Source organism: Hemiscyllium ocellatum, chromosome 9, assembly GCF_020745735.1.
Source record: "Hemiscyllium ocellatum isolate sHemOce1 chromosome 9, sHemOce1.pat.X.cur, whole genome shotgun sequence".
Classification (NCBI taxonomy): domain Eukaryota; kingdom Metazoa; phylum Chordata; class Chondrichthyes; order Orectolobiformes; family Hemiscylliidae; genus Hemiscyllium; species Hemiscyllium ocellatum.
In genome coordinates, this window is record NC_083409.1 from 50,119,457 (window position 1) to 50,132,224 (window position 12,768).

At 39.0% G+C, this 12,768-nt stretch overlaps 1 protein-coding gene across 1 annotated transcript in view; it reads right to left on the minus strand.

Moving 5' to 3' along the window:
• Nucleotides 1-1,329: 1,329 nt before the first annotated feature.
• The window catches only part of LOC132818505 (axonemal dynein light chain domain-containing protein 1-like), an 83,008-nt gene continuing 71,569 nt past the window's right edge, over nucleotides 1,330-12,768 (minus strand). The window contains exons 11-14 of the mRNA XM_060829565.1: nucleotides 9,570-9,674; nucleotides 6,994-7,122; nucleotides 5,741-5,832; nucleotides 1,330-1,555 (exon numbers count right to left, since the gene is read on the minus strand). Of these exons, the coding sequence (XP_060685548.1) occupies nucleotides 1,366-1,555; nucleotides 5,741-5,832; nucleotides 6,994-7,122; nucleotides 9,570-9,674 (516 nt within the window). The 3' untranslated portion in view covers nucleotides 1,330-1,365. The remainder of the gene's footprint in view (nucleotides 1,556-5,740; nucleotides 5,833-6,993; nucleotides 7,123-9,569; nucleotides 9,675-12,768) is intronic.

Below are 12,768 nucleotides of genomic sequence, written 5' to 3' on the forward strand. Positions count from 1 at the left end.
ATTTTCCCCAAGAAACTACAGGATAAAAATATAATTGGCAATGGAGTGAATATTGTGAGACAGATTCAGATGAAATTGATTGATACTCCAGATCACTGAAGGATCCTCTGGTGATGGATTCAGATGAGGCAGGAGGAAACTTTCTCATCTCTGGATAGCGCAGTCCAAACGTAAAATGGAGCATTGTTTGATTATTTTGGAATATCTGGCAGTTTTTCGTGCAGAACGTTCTGTCAGGAAATTGAATGGATGAGGTAGTTTCAAGAAAAAAATGAACCTGCATACAGCTGTCAAAGATTTCTAATTGGTAGGAAAAATAGTTTTGTCGAAATCTCTTCTGCTCGTGCTGAAGAATGATGGGAAGTGTGAAATCAAAAATGTCACACAATGCTCTCGATTATACAAGAACAATCAAATTAAAATTTTTTGTTTATGTGTGGGGATATTTAGTTCATGAATTGTCCTACACAAACCTACACTGAAACTCAGCCAACAGTTAAGTGAATGCAATTTGACACTGGCAATTGCATTAAGCGGACTTGGAAATCTTTTAGGAGTTTACACAAGACTCAATAGATTACGAGTAATCACTTTATTTAAATACAATTATAGAAATAAAAGAAAACAACATTATAACAGTTCAGCAGTACTAAACCATTAACAAACACTGGACCAAACATATTAATTGTTAATTTTTAAAGGTAACAGGATGCACTTGAGCAAATTCAGTAATTTGAAAGATGATTAATCTATATTCGGGTAATTAACTTTCTTTTTATGAAAAAGATTCAACCACTTTCTTCTACAAGAATATCAGGAGGATCACTGATAGTTAATGATGTTCTGATACAGGTTTCTTTTGTCATTGCCTACTTAGCTGAGAACCGTCTTTATTCACAAAGTTTCCAATGCTCAAAAATCTTCTGACATACATGAACGGTGAACCTTAATAACTGAAGGTACTAGTACACAGCATCACTTACCTACAGTCTGATCAATCATAGCAGATACTATTGTTAATTATTTCAAAAGGTTAATATTATGTGTTATGGCCCTTTCATTTATGTTTTTTGACCCGAGAAAAGGACCAGAAATTATTACTTTGCATTGACAAAAGTAAGCTTTGAATTATTGGTTTCAATACCAAAGACAAAGGTAACCAGTGCCTCCACCTTATATTGTGAAAGCAACATTTTCTAGCAATAAAGTCTTCCTTTCACTTTTCCTACATAGATGGTCTATTACTCTGCAGATATGTGCACTATTTTTGACATATTTAATTTCAATGGTTTAAATTCATTTAACTAATTGAAGGATTTAAACACCTGAATTAAAGCTATCGTTTGAAATTCTCCATGAACTATATTAATGGTGGCTATGAAACTTCGCCTCTTTGGTCATAAACTCACTTTGTTTTGGCTTTGGAATTTGCTCCTTTGATTCTTCTGCCTTCAACTGTAATGTTAGATCCTTAATTTTATCCAAAGCCTCATGTAGACTTTCATCCAGAAGCGTTGCCCGTTCCTCAGCATACATGGCACGCTGTTCTGTTTCTCTATAAAGGATTAAGATTTCTAATCAATTGCCAAAAAGAACTGAAAACATCAAGTGGACATGTGCAATTAACAATTTAATATAATGTATATCTTTGGGCACATTGATTAGACCTGACAGGTTAAAATAAAATTATAAAATAACATTCAAATGCATGTCTGAATTGAGTATGATATTGTTCAAACTGAATGATTTAAAATACATTCTGGAGTCTTTCCTGCAATATTGCTTAAACCAACAACTGGTTCTCCATGTTTCAGATGATTATGGGACTTAACCATACAACCAGAATGACCCCAGGTTATATGCTTGGTGTAAGCTGATTTGGCTGAACCATGAGGCGATGCTCAGTGCTAAAATTAGTTTCTGCATTCCCCTATTAGGGAAATTAGTCCTGTCCACAATTTCTTGTTACCCCTGCCGAAAATGTGCAAGTAAACATTGTGTGACCCAGTGACTTAGATTGTGTAGTGAAATACAGATGAGGCTACTAATGCTTATTAATATATAAACCAAACAGTAATTGGCAGCAATTAAGTGTGCACAATGAAATGCAGAAAGCAGGAAGTTGTTGGCTCAGTTGCCTTGCTTCTCTACAAACTATGCCATAATTACATTTAGTCAACACATGGAAGAGGAAAATATGGAAAATAAAGCTGTTGCTAGTCACTCCATTTCAGCTTAAGTTTTAATGGCATGGTGAGTCATAATTACTACTAATACGCAGGCACTGAAAAGAATACAGTGTCGAGGGTGATGCATTTGAACGGCTTCTGATTTAAACAATTAGCAATGCAAAAGTTCATAAGAAATCCATGGACAATGTCAGTGAAATGATCATAATTATCAATATGTGCATTTGTACAGACATGAAAAGGAAAAGTCATCGGAACCATTAGTCACAATTAGAGCCAAAACATCTTTTCCAAGGTGTGGGGCCCACATCTGCTCCCAGTACTCTACAATGGAGTCTAACTGCAACATAACCTCTACATCCATATACTCCAGTCCTTTAGATATGAAGACATGATTCCATTTGCCTTCTTGACTATTTGCTGCACCAATTCATGGCATTTTAAAGAGCTATACACCTGAAGCTCCAAATCTTGCTAGGCATCACTGTACTTAACTTTGTGCCTTCTTAAAAAACAAAATCCTTATCCATTCATTTTCAGACCGAAATAGAGAATTTCACATTTGCTTATATTAAAATCAACCTGCCACAACTTTGCCCATTGACCTAATCTGTCCAAGTTCTGTTGTAATTTTATGCTGTTGTCAAGGCCGGTGCTACCCATTATTGTGTCTTTAGCAAATTTGGACATCTGACTTGTTACACCATTATTCAAGTCGATAATAAATATTGTGAATAATTGAGGACACAACACAGATCCTTATGGGACACCTTAAGTCACTTCCTGCTAATTTGAGTATATACCCATTATTCTAGCTCTGCTTCCTGCTGCTCAACTGACTGCCTATCCACGTCAGTAACTTACCTTCCATTCTGTGGGCTTCCACTTGTCTCTTGTCAACAGTCTCTTGTCTGGGACTTTATCAAAAGCCTTCTAGAAGTCCATGTAAACAACATCCATCGATTTACCTCTGTCTATTATCTTTGTCACGTCTTCAAAAAACACTGAACCTTGTCAAGCATGACCTACCCTTCATGATCAAGCTGACTGTCCCTGATTAATTGAAAGTTTTCAAGGTAGTCAGTTACCCTATCCTTGACTATAGACTCCAAACATTTCCCCACCACAAATGTTTGGCTATTTGGTCTGTAATTCCTTGGTTTCCATCTGTCATCCTTCATAAACAGCAGAGTGACATAAGCAAATTTCCATTTCAGAGGTACAACTCTTGAAGCCTTGGATTATAGGAATGGTATGGGTCTGTGTGGGAGCATTGATGAGACTGCATCTACAGTATTGGCCTCCTTATTTGAAAAAGGATGTAAAAGTGTCGGAAACAGTTCAAAAGAAAGTTTATCACACTGATAACTAGAATGAGTGGATTGTCTTATGAAGAAAGTTTGGATAGTTTTGCAACTGCTAAGAAGAGTAAAAGGCAACTTGATGAAAACATACAAGATCCTGAGAGGTCTTGACAGGGTGAATGTGGAAAACATGTTTACTCTTGTGGATGATCTAAAACTAAGAGTCACGGTTTTAAAAATAAGGGATCATCCATTTAGCATAGAGATAAGGAGAAACTTTTTCTCATGATTCTTTGAAATATTTTTTCTATAAAGACAGTGAAAGCAAACTCATTGATTATTTTTAAGACAATAGTTGATAGATTTTTGAAAAGAAAGGTTGGGGGTGGTGGTGAATAGTTAGAGTAAAAATGTGGAGGAATCAGATCAGCCATGACCTTAGTGAATGGCAAAGTAGGTGGCTTACTCCTGTACTAGTTCTTATATTTATATATAGGTGGCAGGAAGGCAACAATACCACATGCAGTAAGTGGCAGAGAGGTAATTCAGGTCATTAAACAGCTCATTAATTCAACTTTACATACTACTGACTTGAATTAAATGCTGTATTTTGAATTAAATGAGCAGAGGATCTTGTGGTGCGGTGGTAGGATCCCTACCTTTGCTTCATGGGGCCTGGGTTCAAGCCTCAACTATTCCAGAGGAGTGTAATAACAGGTTAAGTAGAAATTAGGTGAATTAAATGAGCAGTGCCTATGGATTCCCATGCTGTTAGAATCTTGACTATTAAAAGATAGTGATTTAGAGGCAAGATCCCTGACTATGGGTGAACCTGCTTTCCATTGCATTTCAGTCTTTATTCAAAAGTAGCCATCAGGTTTGGCTCACTTCCACCATTCTTCACACTTTCTCTGACCTTGTCGTCTTGCTGGCAGAAGCGCAATGTCAATTTTCAGACATTTACTAACTGGTCTCTTCCTTACCTGCCAGTCCTCATGGTGGATCCTCATGGATGTTTCTCTCACACATTCACTGACATGGAATGTGGAGGACTCTGTTATTGGGAGGCAAGTTCTCAACACCCACAAGACCAGAGTTTACTATGGTACAACTGCTGCTGCATGCTATGCTTTTTTCACCCAGTCAATCTCTCTCTGTTCAGATCCATTATATTTTGTCCCCCTCATAGTAAAACTCTGCTCATCATCAATTTACATTCACCTGGTGGTATAAAGGAGGTCACTGGGAGCCATCCTTCATCTGGTTTATACCATTCCGCAGCTTCTTGTCTCTTTCTGTCTCCACTGAAGGACATAGAAAATGAGATTGCAGGATGCTGTTGTAGACATTGGAGTATCAAACTCTCCCCTGTTATGGAGCACACCAAACACCCCCCAAAATATATCAAACTATGCTATAATAACCTTAACTCTACAAAAAGACTGAGTAAAATAATACTTTATTACTGTTCAGCAAATCTTCCAATATAACAGCATCCCATAAATACACCCTTGGCAAAGGCAAATTCAGCAAAACACATTTCTCTCACTTGCTATCTCCTCCAGCACAGGAAAATGAACACTGACAAAATGAACCTAGAAGCAGCGAGAGAGCTCAAGTTTTTTTTTGCAGCAGAGAAAGAGTTGTACCGAGCAGCTTCAAGTCCAAAAACAGCAACTTAAACAACTGAAAGCAAAAACTAAAAGCTTGGGTCTGTATGAGCATAACTCCACCCACTCATGCTTCTTTTGTCTCCCTTAAAAGACCCTAAAGCTCTCCATGGAGCAGACACCTCGGCACCAGGTTTACAACACAGAACATATCCTTCGGAAAGGTACATTTCGTCACATCCCTCACACCTTTTCTGGCTTGAAGCTGAAAGCTAATGTTCTGAGTTTGCACAATAACTCATCTCAACTGCAGTAAGAGAAGAGTTTGAGAATAAAACGTCCACATAGGCCTGGCTGATGCTTAAATGGGCCTTGCAACTCTGTTTCATTAATTGGTTGCCCAACATGTAATTTGTTCACCCAGCTGCTTCTGCCTTATACAATGCTGCCTACTTCTAGATCTGGCACCAGACCCCATCACCTACAAATTTAAGCCAATTTGTTTGTGTTAAACATTGCCTGTGATTACACTTTTGTCACATTCCATCTGAAATAATGGGTTAAACAACGCAGCACATGAAAATTAATTCAGTTCTGAGTCAAGATGAATTCATGACAATTGTACTCAGCTACTCACATAAGTTGCTGCTGTAATATTCCCATAGCAGTTAGTGCCTCAAATGCCTTTATTGACTTGGGGTTTTTAGGAACAACCGCTTCAATACCAACCTGAAATCAAACTACAGTATTAGGCAAATAGGAGATATCTTCAAGACATTGAAAGTTAAACGTAAAGTATTGGACCCATATTTGGTAGGTACATTTTTGTACAACATGAAGTGAAGTCTGACTCTCTTCACAGCCTGCATGCAATCAAGAAAAGACTGATTTTATTTTCGCTAGTCTTTATTAGTCAAGTATGGGAGAGTCACAGAATCAAGGCAAGCATATTTAAAAAATGATGCCATAGGCCCAGAGAATCATAGGGCTGCTTTTTCATTAGAAAGACAGCCAACTGGTGGTGAGTTTAACCCAAGGGTCACCAAGCTTCAGGTGAAGGGTGAGGTTGGGAAGGTAGGGTATTCATGATAATCTCGGCCAGTGTGAGAAATGAACTCACATTGTTGGCATCATTTTGCAACATAAACCAGCCACTCAGCCAACTGAGAAAACTGACCAAGCATATGGACTTTCTTTAACCATATAGGAGCTGGGTTAGATTGCATCTGGAGTCATGTGCAGACTTTAGTCTCCTTCTGTCATTACCATAGATAGAATGCAACAAAGATTCGCCAGACTTGTTCCTGGTTAGAGGCACTATCCTATAAAGAGAGACTGGGCAAAGTGACTCCATGAGAGGTAATTTCATTCAAACTTACAAAATACTGAAAGGAATAGACTGGTAAGATGTTACCCTGGTTTTTGAGTCTAGAATCAGGGGATACCACTTGGGTCCAAGATGAGGAGAGTTTTTTTTACTGTTAGGATTGTGAACCTTTGGAGTGCTCTGGAGGTTCAGTGGTGAGTATGTTTATGGTAGAAATTGACAGATTTCTGTTTTCTAGTGGTATACAGTAATATGGAGATTGGCCGTGTAGAAGGCATTCAGTCACATACATAATGACTGGCAGGGCAAACTCAATGGGCTGAATGGCCTACTTCTGCTCTTACTTTAAGAACAGGATCAAAATGAAAGTAGGAACAAGCTGGAGGGTTGAATGCCCTACTCCTGTTATTAACTTATGGACGTTAATATAAATTGCACCACATAATTCTAGCTGCGGTTGGCTCAAAGAGGAATCTGAAACCTTCTTAGTATACACAGCTTAGTTCTGCTTTAAGCCTTTTTACAAACATGATCAGTGTGAATAGTAATATTTAAGTTCTGACCTTTAACAGAGGAACAGGAGTTTCTTTCAGGTCTCTTTCATGGATGTTAGTATCATCACCGATAAATTTCAGGATGGATTTTTCATAACTATGACTTAATTGACTTTCAACCCGTCCAGGACTTTGATCCTACACAAAATGATTCAATTGTTAGACTCAACTGTTTTTTGTCCTAAACTTTTCTTTATGGGCTAATTAAACAGATGAGACATATGAAATAGGTGAGTGACATAAAATTCGGATTGGTAGCACCTTTTATTGTGCACTATGGATGCTGTTTGGTGTCCAAAGTGACACTTGCACCTCTTATGCATACTTCTGGGGTGAATTGTGTCAAGCATCACATTGGTGAGGATGTCAGCATGCAAACAGCACATGGTTACAAGGTGTATGCAGCGCAGGCAGTTTCATAACTACATTAAACACACAATGCTGATTTAGCATCAGCTGTGTTATTTTGATTAACACTGCAGCTTAACTTACTTTTGCACAATGTAAACCTATTCAGCACCAAGAAGGATCCACTAACACCACCCATGTTTTTAAGTGAATCATTTAATGCCTGCAGTTTAGTCGCTGAAGATTTATTAATGCTATCTGTTGCTTTAATTCAAATATATAGTAGATTAAAATTGCCAGTTACTCACAGAAATAGGTGCAATAGTTACCATTCTTCATGAAATACAGCAAGCTTGAAGAATGGACAAAGGTCGTGTAGACCAAAGCATGTTTTTGGGAGGGGGAAGAGGGAGAAGAGGGGATTGAAGGGCTTTTCGCAGGAGTCTGCATCTACCCAATTTTTTCAGGGAGCTAAACCTCATCAAGAAATAATGCACATGACATTTACACTTCAATAAGGACATTCTCAGTGAAATATGCTACCCGCTGTAATTGTATCTGCAAACTCAGTGACAGTATTGCCAGTGACTTTGGATGTGACCTTGGTCAGAAGTACAGTAGAACCTCGATTATCCAAAGGACATGGGTGGGGTGTATTTCGTTCAGTTAATGGAATGTCAGATAATCAAATGCCAGATAACATAATTTAGCCAAGCATCAGGACCTTGCAATCTAGCCAGATAATTTGAAATTCGGATAACCGAATGCCAGATAATCAAAGTTCCTCTGTATTTTGTATTTAGCTTCTTTGAGGAAGAACTGGGGGAGTTTTGCAACATCTCAGTTTGCCTTCCACTGAACCTGCCTAATCATTGACAATTTTTAACTACATTTCATTCTCTCTTGTCAGATAGAAGCAGATGGATTGACCGCACAGCCTTTCAAGTATTCCAGGTATCAAATATACAACACACTTATACACCCCCGTTCACGCGACTCCATACTGTAACTGAAAGGGATTCTACTACCCCAACATATGTGCAGCCAAAGCCAGAGGTTCATGCAGCTTAATCCAAGTGCTTTTACAGTGGTCTCGATGCCTTCCTTCTGAACTGTACTAGGTGCTTAGGAGTTACCACAGCAAACAAAAGGTTGGTCGCTGAACAATTAGAGACATCAGCTGATTATATACTGATGATTCCAGACTAAAACCCATGTATACTAGGGGACATAGCTTTAAATTAAGGGGTGGTAGGTATAGGACAGATGTTAGGGGTAGATTCTTCACACAGCGGGTTGTGAGTTCATGGAATGCCCTGCCCGTATCAGTGGTGAACTCTCCTTCTTTATGGTCATTTAAGCGGGCATTGGATAGGCATTTGGAAGTTATTGGGCTAGTATAGGTTAGGTAGGATTCGGTCAGCGCAACATCGAGGGCCGAAGGGCCTGTACTGCGCTGTATCCTTCTATGTTCTATGTTCTATGTTCTATACATATTTGTGTACAACAGGCATACAATGAAAGCTGTTTTGCTACACAAATAAAATACAGTAGGCTAAAACAATGCTTTAGTTGACGAGACTGCTGGGAAATCGGCATTTGGTGGAATCTGCTTGTGCCACAATGGAAGCTGAGACATTGGCCACCAACACCATGGTTGTGTTCACAAATGTCCTGATAAAGCTGGTCACGACTTTCATGCTCAACAGTACAGGTTTCAATCTCTGCACAAGGTCCTCTGACAAACTGGTCAGAACCAAAGCCCTCATCACATGCAACATTATTCCCCTCAGGCTTCAAATTTACGTTTAAAAAAAACCTTACAGCAGTTTCATAAACACAGCAGCCTCAATAGAAGTCAATCAGCAATTAGCTTAAATTAGTTGACGATTGCTTCAAATAGCATGTGGGGGATTTCCTTCCTGCTGCTGAACGCATTTTATGCTGTGTGCTTTTAAGACAGAGCATTTGCTGGAACATTTGGGTCAAAAAAGTACATGATGTAAAATAAATCTCACTACTTTGCAGGTATGTGCTCGAACAACAGTGCTACAGTTCTCACCACAATGGCTACTGCCATGAATTGCACTAGATCTGTGCACAGAATGCACCAACATCATTTTACGCACAAAGTGGCAATGTAGCCAGTTAAAATGTGGGTCTATGGAACTGCATTTTTGCAGAATTATCTAAGACATAATGACATCTGAAAGAAAATGTTTAGGATTTTATAAAACCTCAACATCTTTTCTTCCTTCAATTTCTTGTGGACTTCTTGATTTTGACAATGATAAGCTATCTTCAGTCACACTGGTATCACTGACAATGTGAACACCTGGCATCTGATGCAAGGAAAAGTAAAATGGTTAATCACACAGCATTCTCATTAACTGTCACTGTAAAATATATAGCAACGAGAGACACAGAACAACAGACATAATTCAACAACAGTTCTCCAGGAAACATTTGTTATATGAATTCAAGTTATACATAAAACAATTTCCTTTCTACAGTGCATTGCCAGGCAGCTAACTGATCTATATAATTTAAACTCTTATCTATATTAAACTTGCAAAATGTATGATACTCCACTGCGATCTCATCTGATTCTGATTGTTTCGGAAAGCCGCTTCCTTTTCAATTACTTATGATGCCTGACTTAAACGTTCCATCGCTAAAAGGCAGAGCAAAAAACACCAGAGGGTCCTTGTGGTGCAGTGGTAGTGTCTCTGGATGGAAGTCCAGGTTCAATGACCATATTCCCCAGACACATATTCTAACTTATCCAGACAGGCTGATTAAAAGCACCTATCAAAGAACATGTCGCGATTCACTGGATAACGAGAAAATAACCACAAATAAATGTGACTAAACCATAAAATATTATTCAAGAAAACCAATTGCACCTAAAATTTCACTAGAAAGCAAAAAATCAACTACAAACTAATTTTTTGAAAAATAAAATTGCTTTGCCTACCCCAATTTATATTGTAGAAGCATAGGAATGCTATAACGGTGATCAAAGAAAGCTAAACCTACCCACAGAGTTAATACAAACATAAAACAAAATCTGAATCTGAAAACAAAGAAAAATTGCAGACAATAAATAATAGGTTTGTCAGTATTTGGGCGAAAGAATTTGTCAGTATCTGGGAGAAAGAACAGACAAGTTACATTTCTATGTTTAGACCTTTCAAAGGAATGCAGAAAATTTACAGTTGAACAGTGTTTATAAAGTTTTCAAACATGTGACCTTTATGACCTAAGGAAGCACCACAATCTTCAAGTTTCCCTGCAAACTGCACAACATCCTGACTTGGAACTTTATAATCCACTGTGGCTGGGTCAAAGTCCTGGAACTCTCTCCAGAAGTGCATGTGAATGTACCACACCACATGGACTGCAGTGATTCAAGAAAGCAGCTCACCAACACCTTCAATCATGAACAGACAATAAATGCTGGTTTAGTTACCAATACCCATACCCTGTGTGAAGAAATAATTGAAAGAGATGGTGATGGATTAAATAATGCATGGGAGTGTCTGGAATAGAATAAACGACATGCCTGTAAAGCATTTAAATGAAAAACGCAACCCAGCTAAGCGACATACAGAAAGAATGTCAGCAGAAAGTGAAAGTTGAGATTATTTGCAATCCCATCTCTAGAAGCGAAACAGAAATGAGCCCAGATTTTGACTAAGTGACCTTTTTATTGATACGGAGACAAATTTGTCAATTATTAGCAGTGGGCGACAGGAACACAGGCCAGCAGATCCAAGCTTATGCATGTCTTAATCTTTCCATAGCAACCATCACTGTGTCAGACATACCAGCTGAAAAGCTATAGCATATTTTAAAGGTACTCAGAATGGTTCTGAGTCATTTTGCTGTTAAGGACCTGTCAGCACTGAAGCTCTGCAATGAACTGGAGTGGATGCCATTGGCCATGGAGGACAACAGTGCAGTAGCAACCCTCCCCTTTTACCTTGCAGGGGCAGCAGGATAATAATACATAAATGGAGAAAAGGTGCCTATTTAGGTCTTATGGGGAATGGCTGAGGGACTTGAGGCTGTTTTCATTACAGAGAAGAAGGTTGAGAGGTGACTTAATTGTGACATACAAAGACGATCAGAGGATTAAATTGGATGGACAGTAAGAGCCTTTTTCCATGGATGATGATGGCTAGTCCGAGGGGACATAGCTTGAAATTGAGGTGTGGTAGATATAGGACTGATGTCAGAGGTAGGTTCTTTACTCATAGAGTAGTAAGGATATGGAACGCCCTGCCTGCACCAGTAGAAGACTCCAACTTTAAGGGTATTTAAATGGTCATTGGATTAACATATAGATCATAATGGAAGAGTGTAGCATAGATGGGCTTCAGATTGTTTTCACAGGTTGGCGCAACATCGAGGGCCGAAGGGCCTATACTGCGCTGTAATGTTCTATGTTCTATTTAGAGATTATCATGCAATGGAGCCGGTCAGAGCAGGAGTAGGAATGGAGTGAACCATGGGTGAACAGCAGCATTGGAGCATCTAAAGAAAAACTGAAGGGTCAAGTCCCAGACAGAGTCAAGTGGAGCAACAGTGAGAACTGAGCAGAGTGAACATGGCTGGAACACCAGTAGCAGCACAACTTAATAAAGCCAAAGGGTTGAGGCCGGGGTCAAGCTAGTCAGAGTAGCAGCTAATCATGAGTGCAATCCTGTCAGAATTTAAAATGGCTGACAAAAATGATGTCAGTACAAAGCAGAGAGGTGACTGAAAGGTAGTAGTTAAGTGACTTTTCACTATTTAAAGCTGCACTAAGGAAAGGTAGGAGTTCTAGCTATTTGTTTAAAAAAAAGAAACAAACAATTTTCTACTTGGCTTAAATTTAGAATGGAACTAAATTATCAGAGGTATGGCAAGATCCTCAGTCCTGTGTGTTGTAGAGTGTCGGAAATCTTAGACACTCCTGACAATCTGGATGATCACAATGGCAGGAAGTGCCACTGGCTTGGCCAGCAAGAGTACAGGGTTTTAGAGAATAAGTGCCACTTGGAGGCACAGCAATACATCCACAATGCTGGGTTACACATCAATTACATGTATTTAGACAATATCACCCTGCAGCTGAATGAAAAGCAGTCAGAAAAGGAATGGTTGACCACCAGTCAGAACAAGAGAGACAGGAATGTACTCAGGAAAACCCCACTATGTTTTGGTTACTGCACAGTAAGGAGGATGTGCACTGGAGAGGGTGCAGAGGAGATTCACCAGAATATTGTCTGGGTTGCAGCATATTAGCTACGAAGAGACAGTAGAAAGGCTGGGTTGTTTCCCTTAGAGGTGGCACTGACCTGATTGAGTTGTACAAAATTATGAGGGGCAGGGAAAAGGTAGGGTAGAAGAGACTTAGTACTTAATAAAGTAATTAACATTTAGAAAGGG